The sequence below is a fragment of the Macaca fascicularis genome, chromosome 7 (assembly GCF_037993035.2).
Source record: "Macaca fascicularis isolate 582-1 chromosome 7, T2T-MFA8v1.1".
NCBI lineage: Eukaryota > Metazoa > Chordata > Mammalia > Primates > Cercopithecidae > Macaca > Macaca fascicularis.
In genome coordinates this window covers 9848720-9874213 of record NC_088381.1, presented here as the reverse complement: position 1 = coordinate 9874213, position 25494 = coordinate 9848720, and the positions used below count along the sequence as shown (strand labels likewise).

The 25494-nt window shown below is 39.7% G+C and overlaps 1 protein-coding gene across 7 annotated transcripts in view; it reads right to left on the bottom strand.

Annotated features, from left to right (window-relative positions):
• Positions 1 to 25494, bottom strand: part of RYR3 (ryanodine receptor 3) — a 566003-nt gene that overhangs the window by 268361 nt on the left and 272148 nt on the right. For all 7 annotated transcript variants that reach the window (XM_005559076.5, XM_065547708.2, XM_065547709.2 and 4 more), the window contains exons 13-16: positions 16017 to 16185; positions 14539 to 14674; positions 11701 to 11796; positions 10076 to 10194 (exon numbers count right to left, since the gene is read on the bottom strand). In XM_005559076.5, the coding sequence (XP_005559133.3) occupies positions 10076 to 10194; positions 11701 to 11796; positions 14539 to 14674; positions 16017 to 16185 (520 nt within the window). The remainder of the gene's footprint in view (positions 1 to 10075; positions 10195 to 11700; positions 11797 to 14538; positions 14675 to 16016; positions 16186 to 25494) is intronic.

Sequence of the window (25494 nt, the reverse complement as noted above, 5' to 3'; positions counted from 1 at the left end):
GCTGCACTGTCGCCCAGGCTGGCGTGCAATGGTGCAATCTTGGCTCACCGCAACCTCCGCCTCCCAGGTTCAAGCGATTCTCTTGCCTCAGCCTCCTGAGTAGCTGGGATTATTGGCACCCACCACCCAGCTAATTTTTTGTATTTTTAGTACAGACAGGGTTTCACTATGTTGACCAAGCTGGTCTTGAACTCCTGACCTTGTGATCCACCCACCTCGGCCTCCCAAAGTGCTGGGATTACAGGCGTGAGCTACTGCACCTGGCCAGTAAAATCTTTAATAAATAAGCTAGCTTTAAAATTACTGGTAAACTACTATTAGAAATGCCTTAAGAATTGCCCAGCAGACATTTTTGTTTGCATTTATTAATCAGGCAATTTCATACTTATCCCTGCCAAATACTGTAAGGTGTCAAAATTTGGCATAGGGGTTACAAAACTATAAGCCCAGCCCAAAACAGAATAATCTTTGCTTTTGTAATTTGTAATAAATAAGACATTGATAAGGATTTAATGACAATAGCTGCATCTTGAATGTAGTAAGACTACTGTAACTTCTAATCCAGTGGCTTTAGGCAGTCTAGTCCACAGGCAATAAGAGGTTTGTTTTGGGAAAGGACTGTTATTGTCTATTTCAAAGCCAAACTATAAATTACGTTCCTCCCAATGTTAGTTCAGCCTATGCCCAGGAATGAACAAGGACAGCTGGGAGGTTAAGAGCAACATTGAGTCACTTAGATTAAATCTCTTTTCAGTGTCTCAGTTATAATTTTGCAATGGCAGTTTTATAACTTTAAATAATGACTATCACAGTTTTCATGAATAATCTAGGTAAACAATTAAAACAATTAGGTAAATGTAATGGCATAAATATTTGTAGACAAACTTGTCATAATTTAGAACATAAAGCTATATTAAATTAAATAATAGATATTTCACTATTTGGGTATTTTCCAATAAATACACATTGTAGGAAAACATTATTGCTAAAGAAAAAAGAAGTGTGTCCTTAAAAAAAAAAGTGAACAAGTTTTGTCTAATTCAAAGCTTAAAGGTTATGTATAGAAAAAGGTGAAAGGAACCAGGAATAAAAAAGATGTAAAGAAAGTTATAAAAATAAAGAGGTTTTATTCTATCTTTTTTGAGGTGAAAAACTTACAGAGAAATAATTTTATATAAGAAAGAATCTTGTATGGTAAATTTAGTCCTAAAATAAAATAACTGCTTTTTTAAAAAGGAGAGATGTTCACAACAAATCAGAAAGTCCAACCATGTCATGAGCAGTCAGTGTAAGTCACAATAAGAGGATTTACATATTTAAAAAAATTCACATAATCAAGTTGTCATATTAAGTTTTGGTTTGCTTAGGAAAAAAAAAACTGGGATTTTTTTTTTTTTTAAATTAAGGTCATTACATCATTACATCCATGTATCTTCCTGTATGTGCTTTTAAAGTTCTTGTAACATTGAGTTACAGGGCTCTAACTCCTGGGTCTAAAAAGGACACCAAGTCCTGCTAAATCTTAAACACTGACAGCAATTAAAGGCTTATCTTCAGGCCCTGTAGAAGATGTCAATCAAAATAAACTGCATTCCTGAGACAGAGGGCAAGAAATTAAAGCTATTCAACTCTTCAAGGCCCAGGAACTGTCACAGAAGAGGTGGGTATGTAAGATTGTAAGGGCCAATTTTGAAAGATAAAATAGGTTCAGTTCATCTATAAATTAATTATCAATGTCAAAGGTACACTGATGTAAAACCAATATATGGACCCTTATGTCAGATTAACAAGGTTTTCTTGAAGCATTGACCAACCTCTTAATAAAGATTATAAAGGTTATAAAAGGCTTACTGAAGTTGTATTTTATAATCAAGATTAAATTTTATAAATTGTTTACCAAAGTTTGAAAAGCAAATGTAATTGACTTCATGCTGTTTTTATTAGGGCTTCTTGTTTAGAAAATTCAGTCTTCTCTCTCAAAGAATGAAGGTGTTTGCTTTTTGAAATGCTTGAATTATCACTTAAATGACTTTACAATGACCTGTAATCCTATTTTGTAATATCAAGTGTTTTAAACCTTTTATATTTGACAAACTTTCCAAAATCAAATGATAAATTATGCCTTTTTCTAACCTAATTAATCTTTTAAGACATTAGGTTACCTAAAGTCCAAAAATGATGTAACTTAGCTTATTTGGTATAAAAATTATACAGGAAGCATTGTCAAATATGAAATGGTACTTGGTTTCTTTGGGCTATATTTGTATAAACGTGTTAGTGGTATGTATTCCAAAATTATGGGAAACTCCTATAATTCTGATGTACCTTAGTGTACATTATCAGTAATAATCATAATTGTTATGTTAAAATTGTTGCGTGCCACAGAGGTAACAAATTTCCTTGTCAATTATTTCTTTTAACTATGGCTGCCTTAAAACTTTTTGTCATCCACAAACAATTGTCTTGTTTTATCTGGTTTTAAACCCTCTCTAAAAGGTGGGTTTATAATCAGCTGTAGGACTCTAACAGGCGCACTTAAATGTAGGTTTTCTGATAACTTTGTAAATTATGACATTGGAATAAAGGAAAACTTTCAGAACTTTCATGGAGAGCTAAAATGTTCATGGCTATCAAACAGAACAGAAGTTAACTGAAATTAACTGAAGCAACAAAAAACTGATGTAATCTTTTTGACTCTTTGCTTCAAACGTTGCTGATACTTTGTTTTGTTTTACAGAGTTAAGAAAACTTTTAAGCTATTTGTGGCTTTTAACAATTGAGTAAAGAACACTCCTGTGAACAAAATTTGGAGCATATTTGTTTCTCTCTACCTAATTTCTCCAGAATTTGGAACCTATTCGTGAGTAGTCTCAGTTTATGGCTGGGAGGCCGAGGCGGGCGGATCACAAGGTCAGGAGATCGAGACCACAGTGAAACCCCGTCTCTACTAAAAATACAAAAAATTAGCCGGGCGCGGTGGCGGGCGCCTGTAGTCCCAGCTACTCAGGAGGCTGAGGCAGGAGAATGGCGGGAACCCGGGAGGCGGAGCTTGCAGTGAGCCGAGATCGCGCCACTGCACTCCAGCCTGGGCAACAGCGTGAGACTCCGTCTCAAAAAAAAAAAAAAAAAAAAAAAAAAAAAAAAAAAAAAAGTTATTTGCATAAGTGCAATAAAAATCAGTTTTCTTTTGTAATAGGGCACAGTGAGATACATTGGTTATTTTACCAAGGCTTTGACTGGAATGGTGTGCTTTCCTTTAAGGAATCAAACTTGACTTATGGAGCCAATAAAGCCCTTGGAACAAATGGCCTCATATTTTGTGTACACAGTCCATATACAGGGTTTCTGAGGTAAGTAAAGAATGTCACTTTCTGACATGTGCAGAAGCCCTAGGTTTATCTTGGACCCTCCAGAGGAGAGGAAATTCACCCACCTCATAGGTATTTGATGGCACAAATCCATGGCTGGGCTCAGCTTTAAAAAGTCATATCTGAGATTCCTGCTATGCAGCAAAGTTCCATCAAAGCCCATTTAAAAGTCTATGTAAAAACTAATTACCCTTGCTGCACTGTATACAAATATTAGGCCAAGTATGATAAAGCAAACCAGTCCTACCATGATTTGTCTTTAGTGAAAATGGGAAACTGCAGAGAGAAAAATTATGTTTCAAGTAGACCTGTTGTTAGATTCTGGTCTGCCTGATATTTTTTTCAATTTTATTGTTTTCTACAGTTTGGGACCGAATTCTAATTTTTCCTGGTTACAAGTCTTCAAAATAATGTTTTCAAATTTTTTTCCTTCTTTTTTCCATTTTTCCTAATTTGGAGTCACTGAAAACTAAGTTGTGCTTTCTTAAAACCCTGTGTACTGAAGCCAGACAACTTAAATAAACTTCAGAAGAAAGTAACAGCAACCTGTTTACGTACATAAGCCACTTTCACACCTGCCTACTAATGTACGACTTCAGAGTAACGTGGCCTATATGGATTTTTCCAGGATTGTTCTTTTGTTTGTTGTTTTTTTCTCCCTTCTTCCCCGCTGTTTTCTCTTCACAGGATGTGGGACTTCACAACCTCCTAAAAATGAGCTTTTGGGACCTACCCATCTAGGAATAAACCCTTCCAGCTATAAGAGATCAGATGAAACCTGAGACCAGAGACTCATTCTCTTGTAAAATCCTGTCTCCAAAAGATTAAAAAAAAAAAAAGAAAAGTGGGGAAATGTGTAGGAAAATGTCTTTAGCCCCCACAATCACTAAGGAAAACTCAAGCTGGGAACTGCTTAGGGCAAACCTGCCTCCCATTCTAGTCAAAGTCACTCCTTCGCTCACTGAGATAGATGCATTATCTGATTGCCTCCTTTGGAAAGGCTAATAAGAAACTCAGAAGAATAAAACCATTTGTGTATCACTATCTGTGACCTGGAAGCTCCTTCTCAGCTTCCAGTCTTCCTGCCTTTGCTTCAAGTTGTCCTGCCTTTCCAGACTGAACCATTGTACTTCTTACATATACTGATTGATGTCTCACGTCTCACGTCTCCCTAAATGTATAAAACCAAGCTGTGCCTGGACCACCTTCGGCACATGTCGTCAGGACTTCCTGAGGCTCTGTCACGGGCATGTCCTCAACCTTGGCAAAATAAACTTTCTAAATTAACTAAGACCTGTCTCAGATTTTCTGGGTTCACAGGTTCTTTTAAAAGAAAAGGGAGTGCAGACAGGTCCAGTCCACCATGGTGGGGGGGGCATGCAGGCATTGCAGCTAGAGGCCATCTGTACTTTCTGACAGACAGGGGGCATCTTGGTGACCTCTGGAATACCTGACTGCAGAGGCAGGTACTGCTGAGTATTCACCAGACTCCATTTTCTTCTCCTTCTGAACATACAAAGGCTTTATATCCCAGCCTTCACTTGCAGGGATAGGAGATCATCTGACTAAATTCTGGCCAATAGGAAGTGGGTGGGCCCCAGGAGTGGGCCCCACCAACCTTACCTTCCTTCCACTGGATACAGATATCCAACAAGGGATTCCAAAGCCCAAAGATCTCCTTATTTCAAGTGTGATCCCCAGAACAGCAGCACTGGTACCATCTAGATCATCAGCCATAGTGCTACCATTCTAGAAATACGGATGCTTAGCCCTAGCCCCACGCCCAAATTACTGAATCAGAGCCTTCATGTTAACATGATCCCCAGGAAACTTGTAAACACCTTATTGTCTGTGAGGCTCTGCCCTTAGGGGATGGTGAAGCCAATAACCACACTCACTGGAGCCCTCCCACTGGCCTTGGAGAGTCATATGAGCAAAAATAAATTTTGACTACGCTAAGCCACTGACAATATGGGGTTGTATGTCATCAGAGTTAGGCCTCCCTAATCAATGGCCCATTTGTGGGGTTCATTTGTTTCTGGTTGTATTCATTCTCATCATTGATACCACATTTCACTCGAGAGTCTCTCATTTTGCTTTTATCTCTATTACTGTCTATCCCAAACACAAGCTTATATGGGAATTATACTTTGAAGATAAATATCTATGGAAACATTGTTTGGCTGTTGCATTTTTATCATTAGATTTCATCCGTAAAAACAGTCTTACTAAACAAATGCTAACTATATTTATTCTGAGATTTTTATATCAAGTTCTATATTTGAGAAACGAGTGCTATTCAGACCCCCCCCAGGCTAAACCTTTGATTCCTGATTGATACTTTCTGAGAATCAATGATATTACTATTTTATCATATATTTTTCTCAAAGGTAGCCCCAAATCCTTGAAAAACAAAGATAATAAAAAGTCTTTATCTATGACAACTTTGAGCAGGTTTGGATTAAGGCAGCTTCAGGGGCAAGTAGAAAATGCATATTTTATTTATATATTAGCAGAATCTTACTCTGGAAAAACTACAGGGTGACTGTTAGAATTTTCATCATTCTTTTTACCAAATAACAAAATTAGTGCTACTAACATAGTGGGTTTCTTGCCACTTATAAGGCACCTGTGGGATGAGATGAGGCCTGTACATATATGTGAGCTTCCATTAGTTCAAGGTGAAACAGGAGTAGATTCTAGCTCACTCATTTGTTCCTTTTATTCATTTATTAAATCTTTAACAAACACGTATGAACGCTTGCCATGTACAACATCTTAGCTGGGCGCTATGAGGATTACAAAGACAGTCCCTACCACAAAGGAACTTATAGGTGTAAGAGAAATAGATATGTAAAAATAACTATAATAGGAGGCAGATTAGAACAATCATTACAGCAGAGAACAAATCATAAGAGAAGAGACGAATTCCAACTGGAATCAGAAAAAGATTCATGAAGGAAGTGGCGTTTGAACTAAGTTTCAAAGAGCAGACAATAATTTATTTATTTTTATTTATTTATTAATTGACCAGAGAAGAATTTTGATGAGTCCTGGAAAAGTAGGAAGTGAGGAGCTGCTGAAGGATCCACAAGAGTGAAATCACTGAGAGGTCAAAGGGTTAAGTGCATTCAGAAAATACGGAGTGAGCACTGCAACACACTCCTGTCCTTTTCACTCCAAAGACTGTGTTCTTTCCCTATAACTTTTTGACCTCAAATCTGATCATGCTTTTGATGAGTGGCAGTTATTTCCAAGAAAGGGACAAAGCTAACAACTTGAATATTTTAGCAAAGAAGTAAAGGTATAATAATTGCTACCATTATATGTAGTCTCAATTCTAAGCATATAATTGGAAGTGGCAAGGTACAGAAAGAATTTCAACATCTCAAACCCATAAGATGTAAGATTATATTTAAAGGAAAAATGTCATACCCTAAAGGCTACCTTCATGAACCCATAGGAGCCCTCCAATTCCAGTCTGCCAAACACTAACTTATATGAAAATGCCTTCTAGGCAATCCCAAAACAAATGATCCCATTAAAAAGTGGGCAAAGGACATAGACAGACATTTTTCAAATGAAAACACGTGAATGGCCAGCAAGCATATGAAAAAATGCTTAGCATCACTAATCATCAGAGAAATGCAAACTAAAACCACTATGATGTCATCTTAACACTAGTCAGGATGGCCATTATTGAAAAAGATTAAAAAATAACAAATGTTGGTGATGATACAGAGAAAAGGGAATGCTTATACACGTTGGTGGGAATGTAAATTAGTACAACCCCTATGGAAAACTGTATGAAGATTTCTCAAAGAACTAAAAATGGATCTACCATCTGATCCAGCAATCCCACTACTGAGTATCTACCCAAAGGAAAATAAATTGCTATATCAAAAAGATATCTGCATTTGTATGTTTATCACAGCCCTATTCACAATAGCAAAGACATGGAATGAACGTACATATCCATCAAGGGAAGATTAGAAAATGTGGTGTATATACAAACACAATAGAATACTGTTCAGTCATAAAAAAGAATGAAATCAGGTTTTCGCAGCAACACAGATAGAACTGCAAGCCATAATCTTAAAGTGAAATAATTCAGATACAGAAAGTCAAATACTGCATATTCTCACGATTAAGTGGGAGCTAAATAATGTGGAGATGTGGACATAGAGAGTGGGGTGATAGGCACCGGCAACTTCGAAGTGTGGAAGGGGGTAAATGATGAGAAATTGCTTAATGAGTATAATGTACATTATCTGGGTTGGGGTTACAATAAAAACCCAGACTTCAGCACTACGCGATATATCCAGGTAACAAAATTGCACTTGTACCCCTTATTTTTAATAAATAAAAAAGCAAATAAAATGCTTTCTAGTGGTAAATTTTTCACTGCAGAAGTTTTGTATTTAGATAATTATAAAAATAAAATCACAAAATTAAATACATTCTCACAGAACATTTGGATTCTGAAGAACAACAGGCTGCAGCTTGGAAAAAAACACTGGAAAGAATATTCAATTTCTGCTCCTAGTGTGTCATTAATTATTAATTAGCTGTGTGACCCTGGGAAACCACTTAACATGCAAGGACCCAGGGCCCGCCCTTCTTTCTGCAACTGTCATGTACAAATAATAATGATGCTATGTTGTAAGGTCGTAATGAGACCTGAATAAGACACACATGAACACTGACAGCAATAATTGGCATTTGTTAAGTGCAAAATAAATGTTGGTTATCATTACTGTTGTTGCTCTTGTGAGAGGACTTCTGAGGTCCCTTGTGCCTTTAAAATTCTGCATATTTTGAGTCACTGTCTTCACCGAAAACTAAGTGGATTGGTCAGAGACTCCTGAAATTCTAGGACTGGAGGCAACAATGCAGCCCGGACAGAAAAACGTTACCTTGGCATTTTCCAAGCAAAGATGAAGTGTTGCATGGAAGTTTGGCCTCCACTCAGCACATTCTTTGCAAAATGACCACAAATACATTAGTGATGATTTGAACCTGTTTTTTTCTCTTTGAAAATAAAAGCTATCCAATGGAGTAATACCTAAGGAAGGACCTGAATTCATGACAAACCTTTACCCAAAAATCTATCCAAAAATGGAAAAGGAACATCTTTGAAAAGACTCTTAGGTATCAAGATCACATTGCTTCAACTTTTACATTACCAGAATTTCTCTAACAATGTCTTGGTTCTAGAAGATTAAAGGCTACTCTGATAACATATCAGATCAGGCATTGATTTCTAGCAAAACACTTCAGCTTGGTGGGCCTGAATTTTCCTAACTGTGGAATGGGTAGAATAGTAATCAACTTGCCACCAAGTGACATGCATCAAATGCTTTGTGACTTTTGGCTGAAAGAAGCCACAACAAAGTTGGTTATTTATTAAGTACACTATGTGTTCTAATAATAAAGAAACCTCTGGGGCAATGAGACGAGAGCAGCTTTCCTGTGAAAAGGCTTCTCTGACATTTGCATGTAGCCCATGGCTCCTAGCACGCGTTGCTCAGGTGCTTATCGATCCTTCTCATTATACTTCCCAGACAGGAAGGAACGTGTTGGAACGCAGAGCATCTGGACTGAAGCTGAAGCTTCATGCTTGCCTTTCATTTACCCCATTTGGAAAAGCAATTTCAGATCCCACGTATTTCTTTTTATTCTTTGTCAAACAATTTCACACATGCTAAGGACCACGGCTTTCTGCTGCCCAAGGAGGATGCATGTCATACAGTCTATGCTGCCGAGTCTCGATCTCCCGGACACACTGAGCTGTCTCAGATATGCAGTCCCCGCCGATGATGACAAGCAGAGACTGCCAGTGACCAAGCCTACTTCTCTCTGCTCTGTGGAAGCACAGCTGCAGTCCCACATGTCCCATCATGATTTCTGCTCTGAAATATACCTCCTGGACTGTTGAATATTGCATCTGTCCACTAATTAGCACAGTAGCCCCCATGTGTGTGCAGATGTTGAAGGGTCAGGAAAAAAACTCTCCGTATTTTAGTAGACTTTCCCCATAGATCACTGTGTCTTAGAGATATAACTTCATAAAAATAGAGATGTCAGAACTGTGAGATCTCAAAAAAATGATATAGCATTCTACTTAGTGAGATGCCACTGTCTCCATTTTACAGATGACATAACTGAGGCCCCAACTCATATAGCTGCTTTGTATAAAAGGGAGGGACCAGTGGCTTCAGTTCTCCTGCTTGCACAGGCACAGACTCATTTACTTCATTTGGTTTCACTCATAGTAAATCTGATTTTGTTTAATAACAAACCACGTTGCTAAGACTTTCTACACTGTTTTAAATCTGATTTCTTCATATCTTTTCATACAGCTTGGTATAAGCTGTTTCACTACTAAGTTCCTGGACCAGTCCCGTACGGTTGGCCTTGTGCAGACAGGGCCTATTGAGTGTCCCACAGTGAGCCGGTGTTAAGGGTTAATGATAATGAGTGGCCACTGGGGAGCTGGTGAAAACCCACGGAACCATCCAAAGGCCAGTGCGGCTGCCCACCTTGGAGTGTGCTTGTATGCAGGGAAAGTCTTTTTCCAATTTCCCAAGATTTTTATCACAGTCCAGAAAGAGATTAATCAACATACTCTCAATAATACACAATGGTCATGAACGTTAGGGAGGGAAACACCAGGCAAAGTCAATCACTGTTCTTTCCACACCTACCTTGTGATTCCGCCCGTGCTTATCCAACAGGGAGATGATGGACTTGATGTGGCCCTCTGCTATCAGATTTAAGGCTTCCGGACTTTCAGTTAAGATGCAGTGCAAAACTTCCAAGATACCTACATGAATGCCACAAACATCATTTGGACATTAAATGCCCTGCAGAAGTGACCATAATTTAGTAACCTGAGTGTGAACAGACCTTCCTGAGGGGACAGGATATCATCAATTCTTTGAATCTATCAAATATTTCCAGCCAGAAAAAATGCATTCATTTCCGGTAGCCTTCAGAGCCCTCCTGGAGGCCAACCGGGCTGTAATTTACTGGTGATTTTAATTCAGCACAAACCCTATCTCCTGCTTCCTGGACAAATACATGACATTTGTATGTTAAAATATAGAGAAGCAGCTATAAAATAAAAATTTTCATTTGATCAAACTAAATAATACTTCATTTAAAAATAGATGTAAAAGAAGATGTCCAGTTTACTATAAATTCTAAAGGTCATTCCAGTAATTTGGAAAATATTCTGAGTTTCTCCCAAATAAGAATTTTTCTAGGAACTACCTTAGAAATTATTTTTATGTTAGGTCTACTCATGTATCAAACAAATTGTAAGCTCACACAATAAAGTCGATTTGGCTTTTTCCCCCTTTTTTGGTACACTGGATAAGTTATGTAAGTGAAGGCTTAAGAAAAACGAGTGCCTCTGCGGCCTGGCACATACATGGTAACATCATGATGGAAATTCAAGGGAAGTAGTTGGCTAATAGCTTAATCAGTTTTATTAAGAAAATTCCTTTTGATTCTGTTTTTTACTCAATGTTTTCATAAATTAGCCTGAAATGTAATCTAGCCCATGAGACTGAGGCACTGAAGAAAAGAGAGGCTTAGGAAGATGTGTGTAGGTGGATGATCCTTGGGGAAACCTCTCTTGGCCGGTCTGTTAAAACACCTGTCATTTCTAGACTATGAGAAAAGCATCAAAACCCTCCAGCTTCAGCTTCCCCACGAGGGGCCTACAACTGCCATGTTTACTCATCTCGGAGGAAGCAAACTGCTAAGCCCTGCAGCATGGTCACTTCCCAATGACGACCACACTCTTGGCTCAGATTCTCCGTAAGTCAGGAGGGGGGACTATAGATATGATGTGAAGGGTGAGTCAGGGGAGAGGGGTGAGTGGGGATCATTTTTCCTCTCATCCCTGTCACTCTTCACTCCTGCTTTTAGAACTATAAGAAATAGTTTGGACAGTACTGAAAAGGGTTTGAAAACCCAGAGAATAAGAATATAACAGGAGTTAGAAGGAGACAAGGATCACCGGGTGGGTGGGGTTGCAGGGGGGTGATTAACGGACCCAAGGACTAAAATGAAGGCACGGAATAACAACGAAGGCACAGAGTAAAAAATTATAAAGGACGGACTGTTGAAGTCTGGGTTAGAGTTGTTAAATAAAGTTGTACAGGTGCCAGGAAGCTTGAAGACTATTTCTTCTTAATTTTGAAGTAATGATTTGAGGATTGTTTACAATCCATTGGAAAAGATTCAACTTTGTTTTCTTTTTTACAGAAAGAAAAAGAAAATCCTTCATCTTTTCTAGTTATAGTTTCCTGTCAATTCTCACCTGAGGAAGATTCTAGTCTGTCCAATTTACTGATGAGCCAATCAAGGTTATTGGAGAATTGAGCGCAATTGTTTCTGTTTCCACGAATGAGAGCAGCTGCAAACAAGGAGATGTTTGATCACAGAGGTTAAAGGATATAATGATGCGCATGAGAACTTGGAAAGCTGTTGAACACTTCGCTTAGCAACTAAAAGGAACTGAATGCCATTCTTACTCTACCTAGCCCTCTGACACAATTCTGTTTCTTTTTTCTTTTTCTTTTTCTTTTTTTTTTTAGAGACAGTCTCAGTCAGTCACCCAGGCTGGAGTACAGTGGCTCATTGCAGCCATGAACTCCTGAGCTTAAGTGATCTCTTGCCTCAGCCTCCAGAGTAGCTAAGACTATAGGCATGCACCACCATGTCCAGCTAATTTTTAAATGTTTGTTTTTTTTTTTTTTTTTTTTTTTTTTGAGATGTAGTTTTCACTCTTGTTGCCCAGGCTGGAGTGCAGTGGTGCAGTCTCAGCTCACTGCAACCTCCACCTCCTGGGTTCAAGTGATTCTCCTGCCTCAGCCTCCCAAGTAGCTGGGATTACAGGCATGTGTCACCACACCCAGCTAATTTTTGTATTTTTAGTAGAGATGGGGCTTCACCATGTTGACCAGGTTGGTCTCGAACTCCTGACCTCAAATCCACCCGCCTTGGCCTCCCAAAGTGCTGGGATTACAGGAGCGAGCTACCATGCCTGGCGTAAATATTTTTAATTGAGATGGGGGGTCTCAATATGTTGCTCAGGCTGGTCTTGAACTCTTGGCCTCAATTGATCCTCCTTACCTCAGCCTCCCAAACTGTTGGAATTACAGGTGTGAACCAACACACCCAACCTCTTTCTATACTTAGAAAAATAAAAATCGAGTATTGGCTCACTTTACAAGTATTTCCAGAGAGCCTGCTATGTACCAAACACCTGCCCAGTTGTTCAGACTAGAGCAATGGGGAAGGGAGGGAGATTCCCTGCCTGCATCAAGCAGGCAATGGAGACAATAAATGCATAAAGTAATGAAATTACTTCATTGTGATAAGCAAGAATTTAATACTGGCTTGGTTACTGACTTAAGAACTCAACTTCTTGCAATGTTTTCTTAAATTTAGCTACAGGTTTATTATTCTTCAGTGCTAAAGGCAGGCATCCCAGTGAACACAGCTGGAAAGGTCGGCTATACACTAATGGATGCATAATAGCAGCATGTAACTATAAAATATCTAAAATATACCCCTATTTGACAGTGGTTCTTGAGGCATGGTCCCTGGATCAGCATCACCTAAGAATTTGTTAAAAATGCAAATTCTCAGGCCTCATCCAGCTTTACTGATTTAGAAACTCTGGGGGTGGGCCTCGGCATCTGTATTGTAACCAGCCCACCCGCGGATCCTGATGCCTGTTCCTACTTGAAAGCCACTGGCAGACAATATTGCAAAGAAAGGGAGAGAATTTGCTGTCAATTGAGTTTTACCAATCTACACCAAATAACCTTCTCGCCACAGGACAAAAAAAGAGTAGATGCAAATCTGGAAGAAGTCCATGTAAATTGACTAGCCCCCAAGTAGCTTGCCCTTCACATGATAGGTTTGAATTGGAATTTCACTGAGGCTGCTACATGGCAAATTTAGGATAAAGAAAGGTCTCCTCCAGGGCCTCAGCTTTGTATCTTCAGTCAGTAGAGGACACAATTCAAGTCTGAGCTCCTAACCTCCTTTTCAGGTCAGTTGCAACAAGGAAGTTAAGCACAAGAGTCCTGGAGTTACACTGCTGAGTCTCAAGCCATAGCTCCATCAGTTACTAGATGTGTAGCCTTGGGTTATGAGCATCACATACATCGGTTTCTTCATGAGCGAAATGACAATAATAGTAACTAAAGTGAGTGTTGTTCTGGGGTTCAAAAGAGATACTTCACCACTCACACAAAGATTAATAATTGTTAGGTATTATTGTTAAAATCATGCTTATTGGGTCAATACAAAACACTAGAGTTTGAAGACACTTTACATGGTCATAAAGTGACAATCAATCAGTACTGTGGTAATCCAATCAGCTTGAACCCTAAGCTGGGGAATAGGTCCAGACTGATTTCTCTGGGCTCCCTTCTGGCCTAGTGAACTTTCTATGATAGATTTCCTCTCAGTGGGACATACACAGAGCAAAGCCCTGAAGTACTAGCTTATCACAGTGTCTGGGCAACTCCTGGCGGCCACCTTCTTGCATAGGCTCATATTGCCTTCTCTCTGCCTCCCACCCATAGGCAGGTGGCCTAGGCCTTCTGGATGGAACCTGTTGTAGCAGGCACCAGAACATCACTACATACTCCATACTGTGAGAAGATAAGCTTGTTGCTGGAATATTCTTACTTCCCACCTTTTTCTTTTCACCAAAATGAAATAAATAACAGGCCAAAGCAGTGGGAATCATGACTAACAAGTGGACAAGTGAGAGGGCACAGATTTAAGAGAATAACAATTCTTAAAGTGCAGGTGATATCTTTGCAGAAGTTTAAAACTGGAAGACATCGTAAATGTGCTCTAGTCTTGTTTCCTCATGAAAGGTAAGGAATAGAGGTTGACGGAGCGTAGGTGACTGTCAAGAGTTTCCCAGGTAGTTGCAGTGAAACTGATTACCATCTGCTTCTACTGGCTGCTACTAGTTAACAGAATGAACAGTTGGGTTAAAACTGAATGGCTAACAAAAGGCTTCTAAGGAATGAGGCAGTCCAAATATCACAGGGTTAATGGCAACTTAAAGACAATCTTGGGATTTCACATGGAAATCGTCCCAGGGAGAAGGCACTGTATGTGTACTTACCCAGCAATTTGTAGAGGAGGTTCAGAATTTCTTTCCAGGCCATGCCACTCTCTTCCCTTGCAATCCCTGCAAAGTGTGCTACGCTATTGTAGATATTTAAGCGGTCAATGCAATTTAAGACAAGAGCCAACATTCCCTGAGAAGGAGAGTGGAGGAAAATATAAACATTGCTGATTAAGAAAGCAGAATCCGTTTTGCTCTTTCCCTTCCTGTATCATTCACCTTTTAAAGCTGATAATGCCAATATGCAAATAAACCTTCATGATGCCAGTTGGGTTTTGTTTTTTTCCCTCCTAAAAACAAAATATGCATTTTTATGCCTGAGAGACCTAAATAGCATCCATTTGGAGAGTGAGTCAGCAGCCTCTTCTGACAGGTTGCCCCCACGTGCTTAACTCAATCCAAGGACATACTTAGGAAGAGGGAGGGTGAATGAGTTTCACAAAAACCTGCTTTTGGTCTGGTGTGAAGTGGTTCTGACTCACCCAGAAACAGCTCTAGATATAGTACCTATTTCTCTCTTAAATATCAAGTAAGTTCAAGTTCCATTCAGATGCACAAAACAACCATGCTTGCTTCCTACCTCCCCACCCCCCAAAAAAGGTGGGATTTAGAGACAATAACACTATCACCACTTTTCTAGCTAATTTGAAATACTACGCCACCCAGTAAAAATCTGTGCTAGCTGTTCTTAGCACATAGGAGGGAGATGGTAAATGGAATTTCAGTAGCCTTTAAGGCATTGAGAATGTCCCCGGGACCAAAGTCTGGTTAGATCAGAAGACTGAGCTGGGATGGTTTACATCCCATACCACTAACTTTGGAAATGCCCAAGCGACAAGCCCTGTGCCCACGTATGGCAGGTCCAGAAGTACAACCATAGCCTGTTGGCACTAAATCATCACGTCTCCGACTTTGGAAAAGGCTTGTGACTTGTCTGTGGTCATACACAGCCGGAGATGAAGCCAGAATGAGGCCCTGGGTCTCTTAAGCCCCAGCTGGCATTTTCCTCATGGCCAGGTCCCACTCCCAGTGACTCAGATGCTGAATTCTGACATAAGACTTAACATATTCTGTGTCTTTTAAACCAGCTTCTCAGGTATTCTAAATGTGGTAGAATCCAGGCATCTGTATTTTTCAAACAGGTTTCCCAGGTAATTCTAACATGCCCCAAAACTTGGGAATCACAGCCAATGTCATGCTCTCACAGCTGATATTTACTGAAAATGTATTTTCGATACACATGTGGCACTGAAGCTTTAAAACGTAATCTGGTTTGAACGTGCCAGCCATTGCTAATGTAACCAGGTTTGGCGGACAGGGAAGGTTGGCTTCCAATTTCCCAGCTTCCAAATCTCTCTTGTCCTCTGGCTCTCTCATAAACACGTGCATGCAGAAAGACAAAGCTAAGTTGCAGTCATAGGAATATTTTAGCTCTGGACACAAAGTGAATTTCAACTTTTCATTTTTTGACTTACCTCTTCCTTGAAAAGATTTTGTCTGTTTTTGAGTGAGCGGAGCTTGTTCTGCTTGTCTTCATGTCGCATCTCCTCCTCCGGGGGCTGGAAGTAGGCGATCAAGTCCTGTAGGGTCTGCAGGACTTCTCCTATAGGCAGGGTGATGGGGGCAGCTGTGCGATTGTTTCCGCTAAAAACCATGAGATTGACATGGTTTAGGCACCAGCCCGCAGCAGCGCCCTGATGAACACCCACTGGGTCCCACTCCTAACAGCCCCCCATGGTGCACCATGGGCTGCTTCCTTGGGCGGCCATTGTACCAGCAGCTACAAAATGAAGTTTCCCAGCTAACAGAGCAACAGAAGGAAATATTCACATTCAAGTTTAAAGCTCTTTTCACAAACAAAGGGAAATGACTCCTTTTAGCACATTTATTTTCAAGCAACTTATAACTCATCCTGTTAATGTTACCATAATATTTCAGCTCATAGCATCAATGGGTATTCACTGAATGTGTAATCATGATTTCCCTGTAATCTAAAGAGGTAATTTCAATGGTGACTGTGACAGTGACTCTTCTATCTACAGCAGATGCTTCCCCTTCCATTTACCCCTGGTTGTCTGTCACACTTTTTTTTTTTTTCTTTTAAATAAAAACATTAAAAACATAAACCTAACCCATGATTCTTTTAAACAATCACACCTTCTTGGCATTGATTAATCATAAGGCTGAAAGGATTTCTATCACTGGGTCTTTGCCTCTATCTCCATGTTAGTTTTCTCTTTGTCTCTCCTCTTGCACCCCCTCCACGTCTCTGCGTGTATTCTGAGATCTCTGCATGTGTTTTTCTCATCACGTTTCTCTGTACATGCCTGCTTTCCCTCACTCCATTTGTTGATGGTTCCTTTGCTTTCTGTATCTGTGGTCCTTTCATCTGACTTTCCTCTCTCTTTGTTCTCTGACTATCACCCTCCTTTCTCAGTGTCCCCTATCTCTCAAACATCCTTCTTCTCTGCCTTGAGGTCTGTCCCTCTTTGTTTCTTGGTGTTCCCCAACTCCACGTTACCTGCCCTTCCATCTCTCTGTCCCTGTTGTATTCCTTTTCTGCAAGTGTCTCTCTTTTTCTGTTTTAATCTCTCCCCAATTTTTGTAATTAAACCCCTTCAACAGAGAGAATACAAAGCATTACAGATAACAAAATGACCCTTCTTTTCCCCATCTCCTTGAGGGGTACACCTGGGAGCCTCTCAGAGGGCAAAGGCTATGAAGAGGAAGGGGAAATGGACCCACCTCTTGTGGGTTTGCATCATTAGGCCCTGAGTGATTGAGAATTGGCTCAATGTGCAAGTAACATCACAAGAACTTTTTTTTTTTTTTTTTGTATCTTATTTTATTCTAAGTTCTGGGATACATGTGCAGGATGTGCATGTTTGTTATACAGACATGTGCCATGGTGGTTTGCTGCACCTATCAGCCCCTTACCTAAGCATTAAGCCCTGCATGTATTAGCTATTTTTCCTGATGCTATGCCTCCTCCTACCCCCCACCCCTCGACAGGCCATAGTGTGTGTTGCTCCTCTTCCTGGGTCCATGTGTTCTCATTGTTCAACTTCCACTTATAACTGAGAACATGTGGTGCTTTGTTTTCTGTTCCTGAATTAGTTTGCTGAGGATAATCATTTCCAGCTACATCCATGTCCCTGCAGACGACACAATCTCATTCCTTTTTATGGGTGCATAGTATTCCATGGTGTATATGTACCACATTTTCTTTATCCAGTCTATCACTGATGGGCATTTGGGTTGATTCTGTGTCTTTGCTATTGTACCTAGAGCTTCAGTGAACATATGTGCACCTGTATCTTTATAATAGAATAATTTATATTCCTTTGGATACATACCCAGTAATGGGATTGCTGGGTCAAATGGTATTTCTGGTTCTAGGTATTTGAGGAATTGCTACACTGTCTTCTATAATGGTTGAACTAATTTACATTCCCACCAATAGTTTAAAAGCATTCCTATTTCTCCACAGCCTCGCCAGCATCTGTTGTTTGACTTTTTAATACTTGCCACTCTGACTAGCATGAGATGGTATCTCATTGTGGTTTTGATTTGCATTTCTCTAGTGATCAGTGATGTTGAGCTTTTCTTCATATGTTTATTGGCCACATAAATGTCTTCTTTTGAGAACTGTCTGTTCACATCCTTTGCTCACTTTTTAATGAGTTTTTGTTTCTTATAAATTTGTTTAAGTTCCTTGCAGATTCTAGATATTAGACCTTTGTCAGATGGATAGATTGCAAAAATGTTCTCCCATTCTGTAGGTTGTCTGTTCACTCTGATAATTTCTTTGGCTGTGCAGAAGATCTTTAGTTTAACTAGATCCCATTTGTCAATTTTTGCATTTGTTGCATTTGCTTTTGATGTTTTCATAATGAAATCTTTGCCTGTGCCTATGTCCTGAATGGTATTGCCTAGATTTTCTTCCAGGGTTTTTATAGTTTTAGGTTTTACATTAAAGTCTTTAATCCATCTTGAGTAAATTTTTGTATAAGGTATAAGGAAGGGGTCCAGTTTCAATTTGCTGCATATGGCTAGCCAGTTCTCCCAGCATCATTTATTAAATAGGGAATCACTTCCCCATTGCTTGTTTTTGTCAGGTTTGTCAAAGATCAGATCGTTGTAGGTGTGTGGTCTTATTTCTGAGTTCTTTATTCTCTTAAATTGGTCTATGTGTTTGTTTTTGTACCGGTATCATGCTGTTTTGGTTACTGTAGTCTTATAACATAGTCTGAAGTTGGGTAGTGTGATGCCTCCAGCTTTATTCCTTTTGCTTAGGATTGTCTTGGCTATATGGGCTATTTTTTGGTTCCATATGAATTTTAAAGTAGTTTTTTCTTATTCTGTGAAAAACGTCAATGGTAGTTTAATGGGAATAGCATTGAATCTATTAACTACTTTGGGCAATATGGCCATTTTCATGATATTGATTCTTCCTATCCATGAGCATGGAATGTTTTCCATTTGTTTGGGTCATCTCCAATTTCTTTGAGGAGTGATTTTTAGTTCTCCTTGAAGAAGGCCTTCCCTTCCCTTGTTAGCTGTATTCCTAGGTATTTTATTCTCTTTGTAGCAAGTATTAATGGGAATTCATTCATGATTTGACTCTCTGCTTGTCCGTTGTTGGTGTATATGAATGCTTGTGATTTTTGCACATTGATTTTGTATCCTGAGACTTTGCTGAAGTTGCTTATCAGCTTAAGAAGCTTTTGGATTGAGACGATGGGGTTTTCTAGATACAGGATCATGTCATCTGCAAACAGAGACAGTTTGACTTCCTCTCCTCCTGTCTCAATACCCTTTCTTTCTCTCTCTTGCCTGACCGGCCTGGCCTGAACTTCCAACACTATCTTGAATAGGAGCTGTGAGAAAGGGCATCCTTGTCTTGGGCTGGTTTTCAAGGGGGAATGCTTCCAGCTTTTGCCCATTCAGTATGATATTGGCTGTGGCTTTGTCATAAATGGCTACTATTATTTTGAGGTATTTCCCATTAATACCTAGTTCATTGAGTTTTAGCCATGAAGAAATGGTGAATTTTGTCAAAAACCTTTTCTGTGTCTATGGAGATAACCATGTGATTTTTGTCTTTAGTTCTGTTTATGTCATGAATTGTGTTTATTGATTTGCATATGTTGAACCAGCCTTGCATCCCAGGGGTGAAGCCATCTTGATCATGCTGGATAAGCTTTTTGATGTGCTGCTGGATTTGGTTTGCCAATATTTTATTGAGATTTTCACATCGATGTTCATCAGGGATATTGGCCTAAAGTTTTCTTTTTTTGTTGCATCTCTGCCAGGTTTTGGTATCAGGATGATTCTGGCCTCATATAATGAGTTAGGGAGGAGTCTCTCCTTTTCAATTGTTTGGAACAGTTTCAGAAGAAATGGTACCATCTCCTCTTTGTACCTGGTAGAATTCTGGTAGAATTCAGCTGTTAAGTCCATCTTGTCCTGGGCTTTTTTTGGTTGGTAGGCTATTTGTTGCTGCCTCAATTTCAGAACTCATCATTGGTCTATTCAGGAATTCAATTTCTTCCTGGTTCAGTCTTGGGAGAGTGTATATGTGCAGGAATTTATCCATTCCTTATACATTTTCTAGTTTATTTGCATAGAGGTGTTTATCGTATTCTCTGATGGTTGTTTGAATTTCTGTGGGGTCAATGCTGATATCCCCTTTATCATTTTCTATTGTGTCTATTTGATTCTTCTCTTTTCATTAGTCTAGCTAGCAGTCTATTTTATTAATTTTTTCAAAAAACCAGCTCCTGTATTTGTTGATGCTTTGAAGGACTTTCTGTGTCTCTGTCTCCTTTAGTTCCACAACCCTGATCTTGGTTATTTCTTGTCTTTTGCTAGCTTTTGGGTTTGTGTGCTCTTGGTTCTCTAGTTCTTTTAGTTGTGATGTTAGGATGTCAATTTGAGACCTTTTTAGCTTTTTGAGGTGGGCATTTAGTGCTATAAACTTCCTTCTTAAAACTGCTTTAGCTGCATCCCAGAGATTCTGGTACATTGTCTCTTTGTTCTCACTGGTTTCAAAGAACTTCTTGATTTCTGCCTTAATTTCGTTATTTACCCAGGAGTCACTCAGGAGCAGGCTGTTCACTTCCCATGAAGTTGTGTGATTTTGAGTGAGTTTCTTGAATTCTAATTTGATTTTGCTGTGGTCTGAGAGACTGTTATGATTTCAATTCTTTTGCATTTGCTGAGAAGTGTTTTACTTGCAATTATGTGATTGATTTTAGAGTAAGTGTCATGTGGCACTGAGAAGAATGTATATTCTGTTGTTTTTGGGTGGAGAGTTCTGTAGACATTTATCAGGTCCACTTGATCCAGAACTGATATTGAGGTCCTGAGTATCTTTGTTAACTTTCTGTCTCAATAATCTAATATTGACAGTGGGTGTTAAAGTCTCTCACTATTATTGTGTGGAAGTCTAAGTCTCTTTGTAGGTCTCTAAGAACTTGTTTTATAAATCTGGGTGCTCCTGTATTAGGCACATATATTTTTAGGACAGTTAGCTCTTCTTGTTGAATTGAATGCTTTATCATTACGTAATGCCCTTCTTTGTCTTTTTTGATCTTAGTTCGTTTAAAGTCTGTCTTGTCAAAAACCAAGATTGTAACCCCTGCTTTTTTCTGCTTTGCATTTGCTTGGTAAATTTTCCTCTGGCCTTTATTTCAAGCTTATGTGTGTCTTTGCACGTGACGTGAGATGGGTCTCTTGAATACAGCTCATGAATGGGTCTTGACTACTTACCCAGCTTGCCATTCTGTGTCTTTTAACTGGAGCATTTAGCATGGCTGCTTCTTGATGGCCAATTTCTAATGATCTCTCCTAGGCATTTATAGTATATTTGCTTATTCACCAACTGCTATATATTAATTTGCATACATGCTAAGGCAAGATTTTCATCTAGTCCCAAACAAAGCCTCAAAAAATTCTGAAAGCAATCAGGCTGTGAGGTGATAATTCCAATTTTGTATTAAAAATGCCAAATGCACGCAATGGGGAAGGAATAATGGGGGACTGTAAGCTTATTAGAGGCAGGGAGGCACATCAGTGTGTATTCAACTCCTGGCAGTGCCTGGCATGTTGCAAGTTCTCAGTTAGTGTTTGCAAATGACTACCTGGGATATTATTAGACACAAAAATAGTAGGGAAGAGAATGCCATGAGTACATGAGATGAAGTCTTGGCAGTATGAAACTCAATTCAATATGACTCCCCACTTCTGCGTTCAGTGAACACATTTTTCCTCAGTATTTCGGGCCAGCTCCAGAGCTTGCTTTTTGCTTTTTTTTTTTTTTTGAGACGGAGTCTCGCTGTGTCTCCCAGGCTGGAGTGCAGTGGCGTGATCTCGGCTCACTGCAAGCTCCACCTCCCGGGTTCACGCCATTCTCCCGCCTCAGCCTCCCAAGTAGCTGAGACTACAGGCGCCCGCCACCACGCCCGGCTAGTTTTTTGTATTTTTAGTAGAGACGGGGTTTCACCATGTTAGCCAGGATAGTCTCGATCTCCTGACCTCGTGATCCGCCCGTCTCGGCCTCCCAAAGTGCTGGGATTACAGGCTTGAGCCACCGCGCCCGGCCTTGCTTTTTGTTTTAAAAACACTTTCATTTTACTAGAGACACCGAGGCCGGTCAAGAATAATTCTTTATATGATTGGAAAAGATGACAGCAAGAGGTTTATAGACATTTTTTGTAGCTCACTGAGGCAGCATAGGCACCATACAGGGAGTTGGACATTTCAGGTCTCAGCTTTGCCACTGGCATTATCAGTGTGATATCTGGGTTGCTGCTAGGCCTCTTATGCTTCCATTTAGCACCTGGAAAATAGGAAAGGTGCATTCTTTGATTGCCAGGGTCCTTCAGGTCTAATTTTTTGTCTGTTGGGCTCTCATTGCTGGACTACTTCAACTTGTCCCTTGAAGAAACATGAATATTATTGTCCTCTACTAGACTAGGGCAGATTCATTCCTTCCTCAAAAAATAAGACATATCACATGCTTGGCATGGGAAGCAATGGTGAAAACAGACATTACTTCTGGAAAGCATCATGGTGTTCATATTCTACTCTAAAAGAACCTCAGACAGAAAAGCCCAATGTCCAGAGATAAGTCAGAGCCTCAACTCAGAAATAACTACAACTGGCACCTATCCCTCCCCATCTTCTTCAACTCCCTATAGCCTGTCCCACTATATTCTTGGGCCTTTGCCAATGAATTCTTTTATTAAATTCAAGTGAGATCCCAGGTGATTCTGAATATTTATCATAACATAATGATTTATTTGTTGTCTCTCTTCTAAGGTTAAACTTAGAGGACAGCTGACAGTATCTTTTCCTCGGCAGAGTTTTTCAGACTCCTTAATCGATCACACTGTTCATTCTACTGGACAGTTCCCAGCAACTCTACAGAGGATGATGAGATAGCATGATGAAACTTTAACCTCTTCTTCATTTTTCTTTCTTGTTCCTTCCCTATTCCCTTATCCTTAATGTGCTCCCAGAAGGCCACCCCTCCTCCTGGTTTCCGTGTGCACACAGCATACAAAGTTGGTTTCTCAAAAGAGATGGGGAAGAAGAATCTACTTCCAAAATGTTTTTTTCTCCTTTACTGCCTAGCTATTAAAAAATCCAAATATACTATAACTTTCGCAGCCCACACCCCCTCAGCATTGATATTTTTTCATTAGTCATCTTTTTCTAAAATATCCTGTGCCTGGAAGAATCAAGAATTTCCCTCTTGAGGGTGGGACCTAATAGCTGAGTAAAGAGCTCAGTAAACCTTTCTCTCACAAAATAATAATAAAATTGGACAAAACCATTCAAAACAACAATCTCTGGACTCTGGAAATTGACTAAAGGCATACAAAAAATCAAATATTTATTTTATTTTTATTTTTTATTTTATTGTTTGAGATGGAGTTTCACTACTGTTGCCCAGGTTGCAGTGCTATGGCGCGATCTTGGCCCACTGCAACCTCCACCTCTTGGGTTCAAGTGATTCTCCTGCCTCAGCCTCCTGAGTAGCTGGGATTACAGGCATGCGCCACTATGCCCGGCTATTTTTGTTTTTTGTTTTTTTGAGATGGAGTGTTGCTCTGTCGCCCAGGCTGGAGTGCAGTGGCATGCTCTCGGCTCACTGCAAGCTCCACCTCCTAGGTTCATACCATTCTCCTGCCTCAGCCTCATGAGTAGCTGGGACTACAGGTGCCGCCACCATGCCTGGCTAATTTTTTGAATTTTTTAGTAGAGACTGGGTTTCACCGAGTTAGCCAAGATGGTCTCGATCTCCTAACCATGTGATCCGCCCGTCAGCCTCCCAAAGTGCTGAGATTACAAGCCTGAGCCACTGTACCTGGCCTATTTTTGTATCTTTAGTAAAGACAGGTTTCTCCATGTTGGTCAGGCTGGTCTCCAAACCCCGACCTCAGGTGATCCACGTGCCTTGGCCTCCCAAAGTGCTGGGATTACAGGAGTGAGCCACAGCACCCGGCCCAGTGTGTCTATATATGTATGTGTATGTGTGTGTGTGTGTATGTATGTGTGTGTATATATACATATATTTTTTTAATTTATTTTTTTTTAATTTCAGTGTTTCAGCCTGTTGATGCTTCCATGTCCCTCCCCCTACTGCCTCATGGCGAAACAGCTCTGATAGGGCAGAGTAGGCAATGTGCAAGGCCACACACATGCTCAGGAAAAACTGGAGAGGACCCTAGCTATCTATTGCTTCCCACACAAGCAGAAAACAAAATCCAGCCACACATACAGGCCCGTCAGCAAATGGTCACAGGCTTGTCTTGTAAGAAATACTAAGGGAAGTCCCTCAGGCTGAAAGAAAATGACACCAAACAGTAACTAGAATCCACGCAAAGAAATAAAGAACGCTGGTAAAGGTAACTATGCAGGTAAATACTGGAAGCAATATAAAAATACATATCTTTCTCTTTTGTTCCTGTAATTGATTTAAAAAAACTCCATAAAATAATTATAAAACCATGTTGCTGAGCTTATAACTTATGAAGATGTAATACAAGTGGCAATATTATCACAAAGGATTAGGCAAAGAATGGAAAAATGTTAATGCAAAGTTGCTTTATTTGTTAAGTTAGTATTAATTTGAAGTGCATTATTTCAAGTTAAATATATATTCAATTCCCTAGAGCAACCACTAAGAAAATAACTCCTCGGCCGGGCAGTGGCTCACGCCTGTAATCGCACCACTTTGGGGGACCAAGGCAGGCGGATCACGAGGTCAGGAGATCGAGACCATCCTGGCTAACACGGTGAAACACCGTCTCTACCAAAAAACAAAAAATTAGCCAGGCATGGTGGCGGGCACCTGTAGTTCCAGCTACTCGGGAGGCTGAGGCAGGAGAATGGCGTGAACCCGGGAGGCGGAGCTTGCAGTGAGCCGAGATTGCGCCACTGCACTCCAGCCTGAGCAACAGAATGAGACTCTGTCTCAAAAAAAAAAAGAAAAAAAAAAAAAAAGAAAAAGAAAAAAGAAAAGAACTCCTCAAAAAAGTATTTTTAAAAACCCAAAATAATTAAAATGTTACACTAGAGAATATTTAACACAAAAAAAGGTAGTAAGGGAGGAACAGAGGACCAAAAAATAAATAAATAAATAAAAGAGACATAAGAAATAAATAGCAAAGTGGCAGACATAAATCCAGTTATCTAAATAATTATATTACTTATAAATGGATTAGGCATACCAATGAAAGGGAGAGATTGTCAGACTATTTTTAAAAATCAAATATATGTTGTCTACAAGGGACACACTTTATATTCAAGGACACAAATAGGTTAAAAGTACAAGGACTGACGACAACATGCCATACAAACAAAAAACATTATCTACACATAAGACACCTGGAATGGCTCTGTGAAATAGACTTAAGACAAAAATGTTCATAGAGAAAAAAA